The 15,839-nt window shown below is 43.2% G+C and overlaps 1 protein-coding gene across 1 annotated transcript in view; it reads right to left on the reverse strand.

Annotated features, from left to right (window-relative positions):
* Positions 1-281: 281 nt before the first annotated feature.
* LOC126101347 (odorant receptor 42a-like) overlaps positions 282-15,839 on the reverse strand; it is a 40,782-nt gene continuing 25,224 nt past the window's right edge. Inside the window, exons 2-4 of the mRNA XM_049912017.1 lie at positions 9,476-9,575; positions 2,711-2,812; positions 282-476 (exon numbers count right to left, since the gene is read on the reverse strand). Of these exons, the coding sequence (XP_049767974.1) occupies positions 282-476; positions 2,711-2,812; positions 9,476-9,575 (397 nt within the window). The remainder of the gene's footprint in view (positions 477-2,710; positions 2,813-9,475; positions 9,576-15,839) is intronic.

Genomic DNA, 15,839 nt, shown 5'->3' on the forward strand with positions numbered 1-15,839 from the left:
ATTTATATTTGACTGCTAACTTTGGAACGTTCATAAATAAGAACAAATAATTCATTTGCTGATGCTCTACAACTTCCCTTAACGTTTCAGGAGACACAGGCGAGAATTTTGTATAGAATGATGCCATGATTGGAAAATCATTGTACGGGATCATATCAAAGAATCGCCAAACAAGAGCGTAGTTGACATCTTTTTCTCAAAAACAAGTCTTCCTTGGTAAAAAAAAGTGCGCGTACTCACCATAATGAAGGGCAAGTCCAATACACGGATGGTTTGTCAAGCTATACGTAACATAAATGAGAAATAACTCTCACACCAACCGAAAGAAAGGCAGCCCTGTCGATGGTGTAGAGGTGGCCGGCAGTGAGCACCAGTCGCCTCTGAGCGCGGCCGATGACCAGCAGCAGGGTGCGTTTGAAGCGGGAGCCCGCGTCCACCCACGAACAGTGGTACGCCGCGTTAGATACTGCTTTAGCCTGTCAACAATACAGCATCTTGTAACGAAACTTTCTGTCACGAATTTTTAATGATGACACTACATATATTCACTGATGCGTAACTTTGTTGCAGTCTACATCTCCACCTACTACATACTCCGAAGTCCTGTTTCACACGTTGACAAAGCGAGAGTAGAATTATTCCTTGAATTCTTTTCTTCGAGTTCTAATATCTCTAATATTACAAGCATATAAGATTTTATCCCCAAATTGTTCACAGTTTAGCCTACTCACACTGCTAGTAAAAACATTTCGATCGCAGCCCGTCATGAGACTGGATTACGTCTAGTGGCGTTGCAGACACGTGGCGTCGTAAAGAAAGATTGTAAGCGGAGCACAGGCGAACGGTGAATCATCTAGCGAGGATACGGCCAAAATTGGCGAAATTAACTGATATAAGCGAAGTTGATAAAAGGGACGATTGTTATGGTTCGGCGCCTGGGAGCGTGCAACTCTCAATCAGTGAAGCTGGTCGGCTTTTGGAGCGCTAGTGTCATGAGAATGCATGGAATGCCACTGAAGGGTGGTGGAAGAGCGAGTAGGCGACAGGGTAATGGGACTTTCACGGCTCATCACAGAACATACAGGTCGGAGGCTCTCCCATTCCGTACAGCAGGCGATCTGTGCTACATCTGACGATGGAGTACAACAATGGTGCAGACACGAGGGTTTTGGAGAACACCGTTCAGCGCACATTGTTGAACAACAGGCGGAACTGTTCCCAAGTAGATTCAATGTCAACGTCAGTTACAAATGCAGTGAGCAGGGGATCTTCAAGAAGGTTCCGTGTACCAATGGAAACGTTTCGTATGGTCGGATGAATCACGTTTCTTGTTATGTGTCACGTCGATGGCCGTATTGGGATACCACGTCGTCCAGGTGAATAGCAGGTCAAACACGTGCCGCGCCACAGCTTAGGCCGGTTGCTGGTCGGTGGTGCAGCTGGCCAACGTTATATGTTGACAACCTGGCGCATGGTCACAGGAAACAGTATTCTCGCGACCAATACCTCACCAGCTGCTAAATCAGAGTATGGAGAGCTATTGGATGGGACTGATTTGGTAATCATTGAAGGAAGGTTGAATGTTCTATTGCATGTGATAATAATGGTACGTCCCTTTGGCACAACCTTATGACCAGTGTACCAAATGGCCTATTCTAACAGGGCAGTGCAAGACGGCAGTTCACACCACAAACTCTTTCTGGAATGTACGGAGCTTTGATTGGCCTGAAAGATCCCCTAATTTGTCATCCGCAGGGAAAGTCTGCTTCGTGTCAGTCTCCAACCAGCACATTTACTGACACACCACTGGTTCCAGGTACGGCAGGAAATTACTCATGATGAAATTTAGAGGTTATTTGCTTCCGAGTCACAACTAATACAACGTATTCGTGCCAGTGGTTAATACACGTCATCAGTTCCAAATGGGATGAAATTTTAATCGTTTAATTCCCATAATATGATGAACATCGCTTCGAAGTTTGATTAATATCGAGCTGCTGCGTTATGGTTTAATGCTTCTCGTGTCGTCGGTGTATTATTTGCATTTGATATGCATACTGAGCAGCGTCACTCTATCATTGCGTTATTTCACAGTGATGTATACCGTCCTGCTCGGATATTGTACTGAAAAGTTGGTTTCAAAAGCGTAATAGATAATAAGTGTAATAAACAATAAGTGATCCCACGAAAATTCCTGTCTTACAACAAGTAGTCTGGATCGCCACCGACGATGGTACTTCACTCCGCACTTCACTACTGCACAGCTACATGGCGCCGCATCTCAACGCGATGTCGCTCCAGCAGCCACATCGCACAAGCAGCCATCAGAGATGACACTCCAGCAGAGGACTGGTGTTGCTCCAATGGAGATGGTGCTAGTGTGACCATCATGACGAGCGTCACTACGGACTTCGTACTCTCATACGAATCAGACTATGTTTATGTTGAATTTCAGCTTGTGTGTTTCTGTGTGTGAGAGAGAGAGAGAGAGAGAGAGAGATAATGAAATAGTGGCAAACGACGGGAGATTCATCACTGTTATTTGCGTGCAACCTTGCAACGAAGAACACAGTAATTTTACCCATGCAACGGTATGCCTATGCGTTCCTAGTATAAAATGTCTAGCTCATATCCAGCTCCTACAACAGCAGCACAACAAATACGGATGTATATGCAGCTTCTTTCGTTATTCCCCGTTCCCAGAACCCACCTGCTCAGTCATGTTGTCAGCTGCCCAGCAGTAAATGAAGACCTGTCCACACGGCACTGGAAGGAAGGCCACACACTTCAGAACTGTCGCGAAGTCTTGGCTCTGAAAATGAGAATACATTGAAAAGATTCAGTGAAAGTATCTGCCTTTTATAAACTAACAGTACCCATATAATTAGCCCACCCGGCTAGCCGCGCGGTCTAATGCGCTGTTTCCCGAGCGAGAAGGCGTGCCGGTCCTCGGCACGAATCTAACCGGCAGATTAGTGTCGAGATCTGGTATGCTGGCCAGCCTGTATATGGTTTTGAAGGCGGTTTTCCATTTACCTCGACAAATGCGGGCTGGTTCCCTTCATTCCCCCTCAGTTACAATATGTCGGCGATTGCTGCAGAAACACTGTCTCCACGTATGAGTACACCATAATTACTCTACCATGCAAACATTTGGGGTTACACTTGTCTGGTATGAGATGTTCCCGAGGGGGTCCACTGGGGGCCGAACTGCACAATAACCCTGGGTTCCGTGTGGGGCGGCGGTGGGGTGAGTGGACTGGTGTAACCTGTTGTGGGGTTGTGAACCTCTGAAGGCTACGGCGAGGACGAAGTCTCTCCGTCGTTTCTAGGTCCCTGGTTCAATATACACACACACCCATATAATTAATGCAGTTTCTGCACATCTTCCAGCTTTAATTAACAGAAGACTTTCGATATATGTGTATCATAGGAAACTGAAAAATTGGTTAAACACAGCACTACACTGCGTTTCAACGCTCAAAATAGTATGTAACATGTGGACTCGTCCAAATGTCGCTAATGTTCTTTCAACTTTGCTGCAGAAGCCCTTACGCATTCTCCATACAGTACCAATTTCTACCTTGCAATTTCCATATTATTGGTGCCCTGAAGAAAGACATTCGTGGCCGTCGATTTTCTTCGGACGAATAAGTGGAAGCCTGGGTCCAGTCATAGTTCCGTAGGCAACAGCAAACAATTTTCCATGAGGGTTTTGACCATCTTGTCTCACAGTGGATAAATATATTAACAGTTATGGTGATTATTTTTGAAATAATTCTTCCATCTTTCTCATTTTAATTTGACTGCCCCTTATGCAGTAACGTGATTTGTTTGATAAGGAGGATATATTGTATTATTCCGATTAGTCACGGTTACGAAACAGTCATCACATTTCATAAGCTGTTTTGATAAGTGCAAAAATAAATAATAACAAAGTAGAAACAAGCAGTTACGATCAAACATCGAAGTAACATTTCTTTTAAAAAACACTGTCTGACAAAAAAAGTGAAGCACCCAGAAGGGGGAACGGAAACGAAATGAAAAATCAGTGTTTAACACGATATGTGATTTCAGTGATTTCAAAATCGTGTCAAATTTATAAAGAATTATGTCGTAAAAGCCTACTTAACAGTATGACATTGCACCCACTCCGTCACATATGGTTTAGAATCCGGCCTACAGATGTTGCAACTGGGCCTTGATATCCTGGTTACTGGTAGAAGGAGTAAGTTGCCATTCGAGCTGGTCCCACACACGTTCCGAAGAAGTCACATATGGGGATGTTGCTGTCCACAGGAGTAGCTTAACTTCACCCAGACAGTTCATTGAAACGCGTGCCTTGCGTGGACGAGCGTTGTCCTACTGAAAAATGACACTGTTGCTTGAGAGGAAACACATGAGTCCGCAGGATGTCCGTGACGTGCCCTTCTGGCATCCCTCAGAAACACGTGTGACCCCAAGTTACACCCGATGGCTCCCTGTACCGTGAAGCCAGGAGCAACATCGTTGTGCCTCTCCAATAAACTAAAAGAGTGGGACCTCTGTCCTGGTCGCTGCCATACTTGCCGACGATGGTTATCCAGTGTAGTGCGGAACGAGGATTAAACGCTAGAAACAATCCGACTCCATTCATCAGCAGGCCATGATTCCAGCTAACGGCACCAAGCCAAGCGCAGCCGAGTCTATACATAACTAAATGTAAGGTGTAGAGGGCAGAAAAGGAAAGGGAGGGGATCACTGCAGTCACTTGCATTGAAACATTACGCACAATCAATGGCAACGAATGAAAACGTGTACCGGAGCAGGATTCGAACCCGAGATTTCCTGTTTAGTAGGCAGGTGCGTTAACCACTTCATCATGCTGGACACAGCGTTGTCATAACTACGCGAACTATCTTGGCTCGCCTCAGGGCCAATTCACACTCCCATCGAGCGCCACCTATCTGCAGCCCCTGTCCATTTTCTCCATGTTGGCTACTCTGAGATTCTCAAGGGAAGTGTGTGCGTATGCACTGAAGAAGGTAGATCCATTGCCCAGCTAGGTGAATTAATTAAATGGCTGGATGCGAGTCGGTTATTATGTTACTGACATCCTGCACAAGGAACCGTAATTCTCGTGTCCGACTTTGCTTGTCTCCAACCATCGGTGCGGGATACACAGAATGTTGCCGTAAGCCCGTTAATTGCTTTCGGATGGCACATGCACATGTGAAAGGGTCACGATGGGCTTGGAGAGCAATACTGTGATCTTCCCTTGAGTTGGTCCAACCATCGGTGCGCGATACACAGAATGTTGCCGTAAGCCCGTTAATTGCTTTCGGATGGCACATGCACATGTGAAAGGGTCACTATGGGCTTGGAGAGCAATACTGTGATCTTCCCTTGAGTTAGTCAGATGTTATCGACCAGAACCATCACGTCTACTATATCTGCCCTCACGTTTCCATATAGTTCAACATCGGGACACTGTCACTGCTGACTAATCCACATACTGTGGATATGGTAAACCAGGTGTACATTGACTGCCATTGCTATTTGATCACTTATACACCAAATCTCATACAGCTCTCTGATGGCTCCCAGTAGGATGTTTAGTACATATTGTTTAGGGTCAAACTTCTAACAATATACGCTAGATGATGCCATGCAGTGCCAATTTTCTTACGCTACAGTTGACGAACCTATTGAGACTTGTAACTGTATACGAAAAACTGTGTTACAATCTGGTTGTGCAAAATCCACCGACATTAGGCCTATTTAACTGCAAAATTATCGGTGTTTTCAGCTATATCATGTATGTTACTCGATTAATTCTCAAAACGGAGCAGTGATTGCTTTTTGTTCATGTATGTGTGTATCTGACAGCATAATACAACTTCTGTTGTCATGTGCAAAATTTCTGTGTTTCGGGTTTACTTGGAGTGTTGGTCATTCTTACCCCCAAAATTACATATACACAGTTTATTAAATAGTTTTAGAAAGTGACTATCAACAGCCGTCAAGTATTGTATAAAATGCATGTTTGACCAACAGTCGCTTTTATTTTAAACCCAAATATCAACCGGTTTCAGTCATGGGCCAGCTTCGTTGATACAGTTAAAATAGTTTAAGCCACAACATTACATTCGTCATTAATTAAATAATGTATAGAGCAGGTCATGATTATGAATATACGGCAGAGGACGTTCAAAAGCAAACATTCTAACAACACGTGTACACAGAGCCAGAGCTCTATGGACGCTCCTTGTTATCAGTATGTTTGCTTCTAAACGTCCTGTGTCGTATGCACATATTCATGGCGAGCTCTATGTAAGTAATAACAAATGTAATGTTGTCACTTAAACCATTTTAACCTCTATCCGTGAAGATGGTCCAGGATAGAAACCGGTCGATATTTGAGTTTAAAATAAAAGCGGCTGACTGTAAACATGAATTTTATACTTTATTAAATAGTGTTGATGCCAATGATAGCGTGCACCTAAGGAACACAAACATAACCATCTATATACAGACGAAGGCTCATTTGTAACTCTTAAGGAAAGTAAACGTCAATCATAGATTGCTCACATCTCAAGCTGTTGTGGTTCAGGCAGTGATTCAGATGTGACATATAATTTCAAATAAGTCCGAAAATAATGAATGCAGTTTGTTTTGTCCCAAGTGCCAGATAATGACTCGATAAATGAAGAAAAGGACACCTTAGTTCTAGCTGCACCGATCGTTTTGAAACAAGGATTTAGGTTAAAGATGGATAAAAATGCAGGTATTATGCTCAACTAAATTTGCAGCTGTGAGTGTGGTACTCCATCGTAGTAACTTTCATTACATTTATAATTTTGATTGTGGAACTCACTGTATGATAAATGTACCATAATATCTTTGTTCTTTCATGAGGCGTAATAAAGCATTTAAGAAAACTTTAGATCAATCTTTTTTTCTGGTTGGTAAAAGTTTCATTTAATTTTGAAATATTGACCACAATTGGAAGACGTAGTGGAAGTCGGTCAATGTCTGCCCAAATCCATGGCAACTCTGGCCACCTAAAACTTTTTCCATTACTTTCTCTGCATTTTACAAAATGCCTTGTAATAATTAGTATGTAGTCCCAATAAATACTCAGAGGTTAAAAAAATATCATGATAATCACATTTGAATCTGAAAATCAGACACAGTACGAGTATGTCCGCTTTATAGCTCTGCACGAATCGATCAGCCGACGGAATGGAGACTTGCAATGAGGCGCACTTCGAAATCTGCCAGGTGGGGCTACGCAGTCTCAGACTGGTGTGCAGCATATCTGTGTCCTTCACAGCAATCACTCATCATCTGACACTGTTCACATCCCTTATATCCTTTCCTGACTTGGTAACAACACTAAATACGAACGACTCTTGGGCGCTCTCGTGGTCATTCCAGTTGTCCCAGAGAACTGCAGCCTCAGTCTTTGTATATAAATCGAATTTTCTGTCTGACTGACTGACTGACTAATTATCATCCAGTCCAAAACACTAAGGATAACAACTTGAAATTTGGAGAAGTTGTGGACCTTATACTGCTTGGGTCGTTCAGGAAGGAACTTTTCGAAGTTTCAACTCTAGGGTTGGTGAACTAGAGGACAAAGCGTTTTGTCGAAGACGTCGCCATTAAAACAATTTTGAAGCTAGACCTATGAAAATTGGTATTTGGTTTCTCGGCCAGGAATAAAGAAATATGTATTTCAGCATTTTTGCAAATTTAACCTTATGGGGATGAATGGTGGGTGAAAGCTTTTTCTGAAACTATATGATCAGTAAAGAGCTACTAAAATATTTTTAAAGCTGCATATATGACTTTCCGGTAATAAATAAAAAAAATACGTGATTCAGTATTTTTGAAAATTGAACCCCTAAAGCGGTGAAATAGGGGATGAGGATTTTTATGAAAATATTTTATTATGAAAGCATTTTTAAAGCTAAATCTATGAAAATTTATATTTGGATTATCAGTTATAAACAAAAAATCATATTTCACTGTTTTTGGAAATCCAGTCCCTACGGAGGTGAAACCGGGGATGAAAGTTTTATGGAAATATTTCATTGTGCAAGCATTTCTGAAGCTACATCTATCAAAATTCGTATTTGGCCTCTCTGTTAGAAATAAAACAAACACATGTCACTCTTTAGGAAACTCAACGTCTAAGGCTGTGAAAGAAGGGGTGAAAGGTTTTGAGAAAATATTTCATTGCGAAACAATTTTTAAAGCTAAATCTTTGAAAACTGGTGCCTGAATTCTCGGTTGGAGATGAAAAAATACGTGTTTCTTTGTTTTCGGAAATTCAATCCCTAAGGGGGTGAAATAAAGTCAGACTGACTCACTGACCCATCACCCAACAGAAAACGCTGAGGATATAAACTTGTTAGGACAGGGTGTGGATCTTATACTCTAGGCATCGTTTAAAGAGGTACTGTCCGAAGTTGCCCTCCTAAGAGGGTAAAACAGGGAATGAAGGGCTTTTTGAATGTATGTCGCTATTAAGGGAGTTTTGAAGCTTTAACTAGAAAAACTGGTATTTGGTTTCTCAGTCAGATACTAAAAAAATAGGTGTTTTATCATTTTCGGAAATTCAACCACTAGGGGGCTAAAATAGTGGGTGAAAGTTTTTTCAGAATAAATAATTAGTAAAGAACTACTAAAAAAATTTTAAGGCTACATCTATGACGAATGGTATTCGACTTCACAGTTACAAATTTTAAAAAAATGTGTTTCACTGTTTCCGGAAATTCAACCGCCAAGGGAGTGCAATGGGTGTTGGTTCAAAATGGCTCTGAGTACTATGGGACTTAACTGCTGAGGTCATCAGTCCCCTAGAACTTAGAACTACTTAAACCTAACTAACCTAAGGACAGCACCCACATCCATGCTCGAGGCAGGATTCGAACCTGCGACCATAGCGGTCGCGCGGTTCCAGACTGTAGCGCCTAGAACCGCTCGGCCACTCCGGCTGGCGCAATGGGTGTTGAAAATTTTTAAGAATATGTTTCATCACATTGGAAAAGTTTTAAAGCTAATTTTATGGAACTTTTGTATTTTACTTTTGGGTTACATATAAAAAAAATGATAAAAGTTGCTATGGAAACATCTCCACAAGACGGCAAAAGGCATGTTTAACAAAAACTTTTGACTCCAGCTACCAGAATCGCTTTTTGGTCAGAACAAGATTCATAAAAGACCACGTTTATATAGCCTTAACTAGTGTGAAAAGCTTAGAAGGTGTTGCAGTTTATGTACAACACAAAAATTCGATTAAATGAAAACAAAACAAAAAATCCCTGCAGGCCATACAGTCTACGAGAGCAAAGCAGCGGAAGCTAAGCTAATCATTTACACACCCGTCGATCTTGTGTACTCATACGAACTTATGATGACAACCGACCATGTCTTCTGGGTACTTCGCTCTCTTGGCAGGCAGAGTACTGTAACACAATTGTCTTACATATGTCGCTTGAAAGAGAACCACGCAGATGACAATTACGCTGCAAATGAACTGCGTCATCGCGAGTGGGCTCATTACTTGTTGCAGGCAGCTGACAAACCTGGAACACCAAGAGGTTTGTCATTTTAGTGTGCATATGAATAATGTTTCATGCTTCGTTCCCAGACAAGCAAAACAAATTAGTACAGAAGTTATGTATCGTTCCCAGACAACGATGGGGAGATGGAGCGTAACGACTGGACATTCCGAGTCTCCCACCGGCGCACAACGCCAGCGTCTTCCGCCGCCATCGCCAACGGTGAGCTTGGAAGGGCACTGGGAAGAAGCCCCACTGTCGGAAACTGAAATGAGGGAGCCAGCAGCGCCCAGTCACGTTCAGACGTCCACAATCACACCGACACATACGCTACACGCGTGCAACAAGTCATCAACTTTACTCTCTATACACACGAAGAAATACCCTTTCACCTATATTAGACTTCCATATTTGTTGTCTGTGGCAAAAAGGTTATGTTCTCCAATATTAAAAACATTTAAATAATTACAACAAGCAGCTATGGTTCAAATGGTTCTAATGGCTCTGAGCACTATGGGACTCAACATCTGAGGTCATCAGTCACCTAGAACTTAGAACTACTTAAACCTAACTAACCTAAGGACATCACACACATCCATGCCCGAGGCAGGATTCGAGCCTGCGACCGTAGCAGTCGCGCGGATCCGGACTGAAGTGTCTAGAACCGCTCTGCCACCGCGGCCGGCGCGCCTATGGTAATAAGACATTGCGATTACATTTCGAAAATACAAACAAATTCTTTTATTTACATAAATAATTTTTTAAACTCTTTCTTTCTCAATTTACACACTGCTGGAAAGAAATATTACTCCGTTTTAGACGTTTAAAATTGACTCAAGATTTATTGATGGAACGTGTGTATCGAGCACATGAAATGATTACAGATCAACAGCACAAGTGGTTCTGAGGTACCGTGTGTCGACCTATGCTGAAACACCGATACTAATAAGTGGTGTAGCCTCCGCTGGCGACAAAGCTGGCTCTGACTTTGGCATCCAATCGATAGTGCAAATGAGCATACTGTTCTGGGATGCGTTACGCTACGCCTGCTCGACCTTTTCACGTAGTTTTGTAAGAGTTGTTGGCTGACGAGTCGTACGAGTCACTTCTTGTCCCATCACATCCCACACGTGCTGGACTGGAGACAAGTTTGGAGGTCGTGCTGGCCAGGTAAGTTGCTGCACATCTTGGGGAGCACGTTGAGTTTCACGGGCAGTGTGTGGACGGCCATTATCCTGTTGGAACCGTCGGCCGCGGTGGTCTAGCGGTTCTGGCGCTGCAGTCCGGAACCGGGGGACTGCTACGGTCGCAGGTTCGAATCCTGCCTCGGGCATGGGTGTGTGTGATGTCCTTAGGTTAGTTAGGTTTAAGTAGTTCTAAGTTCTAGGGGACTTATGACCTAAGATATTGAGTCCCATAGTGCTCAGAGCCATTTGTTGGAACCGTCGTGTTACAAGAAAGGCAAAAGAACGGGCCCAACAACATTCTGCACGTACCGTTCGCTAATTAGTGTCCCCTCCAAAAACATCAAAGGTGAACGAGAGTTGCAGCTTATCGCACTCCAGACTATAAGACCTGGAGCTGGGCCAGTATGTCTTGGACGAATGCGCTCTACGAGACAGCGCTCACCAGGTCTACGTTGTATGTGCAAACAACCATCACTTGCGTGCAGGCGGAATCTGAGTTCATCACTGAAGACTACATTACATTTTTCTATCAAGTGGTCAGGAAAACTGCTGGCGAATCCTGTGGATGCCTTGGGCAGATAGAGGGAGTATTTTGAAGAGTTGCTCAATGTAGGTGGAAATGCGATCAGTAATGTTTCAGAATTCGAGGTAGAATGGGATAGGAATGATGATGGAAATAGGATCACATTTGAGGAAGTGGAAAAAATGGTCAATAGATTGCAGTGCAATAAAGCGGCTGGGGTGGATGAAATTAAGTCGGAACTCATCAAATACAGTGGAATGTCAGGTCTTAAATGGCTACACAGGATAATTGAAATGGCCTGGGAGTCGGGACAGGTTCCATCAGACTGTACAAAAGCAGTAATCACACCAATCTTTAAACATGGAAACAGAAAAGATTGTAACAACTACAGAGGTATCTCTTTAATCAGCATTGTGGGTAAAATCTTCTCAGGTATTGTTGAAAGGAAAGTGCGAGTACTAGTTGAGGACCAATTGGATGAAAATCCGTGTGGGTTTAGGCCTCTTAGTGGTTGTCAGGACCAGATCTTTAGCTTACGGCAAATAATGGAGAAGTGTTATGAGTGGAACAGGGAATTGTATCTATGCTTTATAGATCTAGAAAAGGCATATGACCGGGTTCCTAGGAGGAAGTTATTGTCTATTCTACAAGATTATGGAATAGGAGGCAAACTTTTGCAAGCAATTGAAGGTCTTTACATGGATAGTCAGGCAGCAGTTAGAGTTGACTGTAAACTGAGTTCATGGTTCAGAGTAGTTTCAGGGCTAAGACGAGGCTGCAACCTGTCTCCACTGTTGTTCATATTATTTATGGATCATATGTTGAAAACAATAGACTGGCTGGGTGAGATTAAGATATGTGAACACAAAATAAGCAGTCTTGCATATGCGGATGACTTAGTTGTGATGGCAGATTCGATTGAAAGTTTGCAAAGTAATATTTCAGAGCTAGATCAGAAATGTAAGGACTATGGTATGAAGATTAGCATCTCCAAAACGAAAGTAATGTCAGTGGGAAAGAAATATAAACGGATTGAGTGCCAAATAGGAGGAACAAAATTAGAACAGGTGGACGGTTTCAAGTACTTAGGATGCATATTCTCACAGGATGGCAACATAGTGAAAGAACTGGAAGCGAGGTGTAGCAAAGCTAATGCAGTGAGCGCTCGGCTACGATCTACTCTCTTCTGCAAGAAGGAAGTCAGTACCAAGACTAAGTTATCTGTGCACCGTTCAATCTTTCGACCAACTTTGTTGTATGGGAGCGAAAGCTGGGTGGATTCAGGTTACCTTATCAACAAGGTTGAGGTTACGGATATGAAAGTAGCTAGGATGATTGCAGGTACTAGTAGATGGGAACAATGGCAGGAGGGTGTCCACAATGAGGAAATCAAAGAAAAACTGGGAATGAACTCTATAGATGTAGCAGTCATGGCGAACAGGCTTAGATGGTGGGGGTCATGTTGCACGCATGGGAGAAGCAAGGTTACCCAAGAGACTCATGGATTCAGCAGTAGAGGGTAGGAGGAGTCGGGGCAGACCGAGGAGAAGGTACCAGGATTCGGTTAAGAATGATTTTGAAGTAATAGGTTTAACATCAGAAGAGGCACCAATGTTAGCACTGAATAGGGGATCATGGAGGAACTGTATAAGGGGGGCTATGCTCCAGACTGAACGCTGAAAGGCATAATCAGTCTTAAATGATGATGATGATGATGATGATGATGAGTGGTCCCCTGACAGTACCAGTCGAGTCGTGCACGTTAATACTGTGGCGTGAGTGGAAAATGGGCCATGTGTGTGCATGCCTGTAGTCTCACTGCTAATAACTGATTCGCAGCTGTTCGTGTCGACACATCTGGGCACACATGCCCTCTTGTCTGTGCTGGTAGTGTACGATCTGCCACTATTGCCCTTGCAATAGGACGATCCTGGCTGGCATCTGTACTGTGTGGGCGTCCAGAACGTAGACTACGGGTGTGAGAATATTCAAGTGGCCACTGATACCAACATCATTGCACAACTGAAGCAGCACATCCAACTTGTGCGGCAGTTCTCCGAAAGGACCACCATGCCACTCGGGAGGCCACAATCTGTCCTTTTAAACTCGCTCACCTGGCTGTAGGAAGCACGTGGTTACCTACTTGCTTAACACATCTGCACCACACCGATGCGTCTGACTTTGAGCATTTCCTATAACAGGGTAGTCACAGATGGCCCTCTGGTAGCTATATCAGTGTGCTATCTGTTGGCGGACAATGGTGAAACCATTATCAGTACATCTACTACCACCCCTCCCCTCCCCCCCCCCCCGACCTCCCCCATGTGGCATATGCTTTCATCAGATCAAAATCAACGCCATCTTTCAAGTGTGCTAATTTCTTCCGGCAGTGTATTCTCATAAATGAAAAGAATAATGAGAAGTGGTAGATAGCATGAATGTGGCTCTTTTTTAAATATATTTTACTTTTTTTAGGTTGAAAGTATTCTGTGTTCATGAACTGTATTAAAGATAATTGCAGTATATTACTGCCATCCCTGAGTACTAGCAATGCTCCTGCGAGACTGATTCACAGACCGTAACCTCCTGAGAGCAGCTGTTTGTCACTGTTTCATGCTTCATTTCGTGACAATACGAACAGAAGCTCACTCACAGACCAAGTCACAGGCAGGCAGCCCTAGTCAAAACGCGGTTCCTACCGAAGCAGTAGGCAGGGCTCACACATCAGGACACGGAGCAAAGAAACTCTTTACGAGGTTGACTAGTCTAATAGAATAGTTGTTTCGGTCAGTCAGATCCGTGGATGTCCTTCTACGACCACATCTGCTATCCAGGAAATCATCCGCTTGTTCTAAGCCACCGGCAGCTTGCACAGTTTTGGCTAGTGCGTTGTTTATTGCGGCGCATTCTGCCACATCAGTGGTCAGTCACACTGGAAAGATTAGGTGCGATTGTCACAGCAGCATTATGTCCATCCGCAAAATACCAATCTATCGGTGGACATCACATGATTACACAACTGTACTGTTAGAATGTTCCTTCAGACTCAGAAGTGTTCGGACAACAGGATCTAGTGGTTTCCGAACCAATGAGAAAAACAGAGTTCAGCTTCCTTTGTAAAAGATAAAAGGAACAGACAGCTATGGTGCAGATGTAATGAAATGGATACAGCAGACATGCTTTGAGAAAGATTTAGTGCTGCGTCAGACAGCCAGTGATTGTAGAGGCAGAAATATAGAAAGACCAGCAAATAATTATTAGATCTTTATGATTTATTTGCTGGCTGCAGATTGCTCGCAATAACTCATTAAACAAAAACGTAGTAGGCTGGAATTTGTCATTTCCACCTGCTTACTTCTGTTCTGTTTTCTTCCAGACCCCCTTAAATAGCCCAGGAAATTGTATCCCACCATAATTCTTGAATACGAAACTCACAATCAGACAACAAATTAAATTAACAATTTTCTTGCTGGAAACGCTCTAGGTCAGAAGCAGATTATTTTGTGGCATATGAGACTGTGACGCAGAAGAAACGACAGTGCACCAGCTCCCGCCACGATCCGGCGAACTACAAGCGGAAGGCCATACTCCAAACATGGAGAAACAGGTGGAGTCGGAGGAGCAGAATGACTGAGCTAATTTCGAGAGTGTTAAAAACTGTTCGCTCTAACCCTATGCAAGAGTGAAGTGACATCACGTGTAAGCCCCTTGATGACCTGCCTCCACAAACCTCGGCCTTGGACATGACTACTCGCTTGCTGCAAGCTCATTCCTCTTAGGCTCTTAACCTGATTTATCCACGGCAATGAAGCGCTCCTCTTCGGCTGTCGACATTTCCCTCTGTGACTTTTCTTTCCATTACTTCTTGCCTTCTGGCAATGTGAACAAAATACTCCAATTGGAATCATAAACCTGACTTTAATATCAGTGTCTGTGCGACAGTAAACTTTGAGAGGTTGAAAAATCAGCCAACCATTTGCAAATAAAGGTTTCTTGGAATTATTGACCCAACTCTCAACAATTTTAAAATTGAGTTCTTGGGAAGGGTTATAATAGATATGATGTAACAACGTCCACTATACCTTCTGAAGAAGACAATTTTAAAATTGCCGAAACCTTGGTCAAGGGTTCCAATCAAGCTTTATTTGCAACTGGTTGGCTTACTTTTCAACCTCTCCAGTTTTATTTACGCTGATTTTGGTTGACAAGAGTTGATAGTCTTGTTCTGATGCTGAGCTGCCTCAGGATCGATTCATTAGAGCAGAGGCGATCCGCTTTCTTCATCACCCGATTTTCTGTCGCGTTGGTCGCGATGGGAAGATTAGAGTCTGAACGAGGGTGAGCTTTGTCTTGGCAGTGATGGAGGTGTCCTTCCGGATGCGAGCAAGATTTGTAGTAGAATTTCTCGCAATCTAAATGTGTTCACGGATCTCAGATCCACAATCTCCAGTATTAATGGCAATACTCGAAGCAACTGACGAACTCGTAGCTAGCAATTCTTGTGATGTCAGATCTGTCGTCACTAGGGTGATATACAATAATCCCTTTGGTCTTTGTGTTGTTGATTTCAAGACCTTA

Source organism: Schistocerca cancellata, chromosome 9, assembly GCF_023864275.1.
Source record: "Schistocerca cancellata isolate TAMUIC-IGC-003103 chromosome 9, iqSchCanc2.1, whole genome shotgun sequence".
Lineage (NCBI taxonomy): Eukaryota > Metazoa > Arthropoda > Insecta > Orthoptera > Acrididae > Schistocerca > Schistocerca cancellata.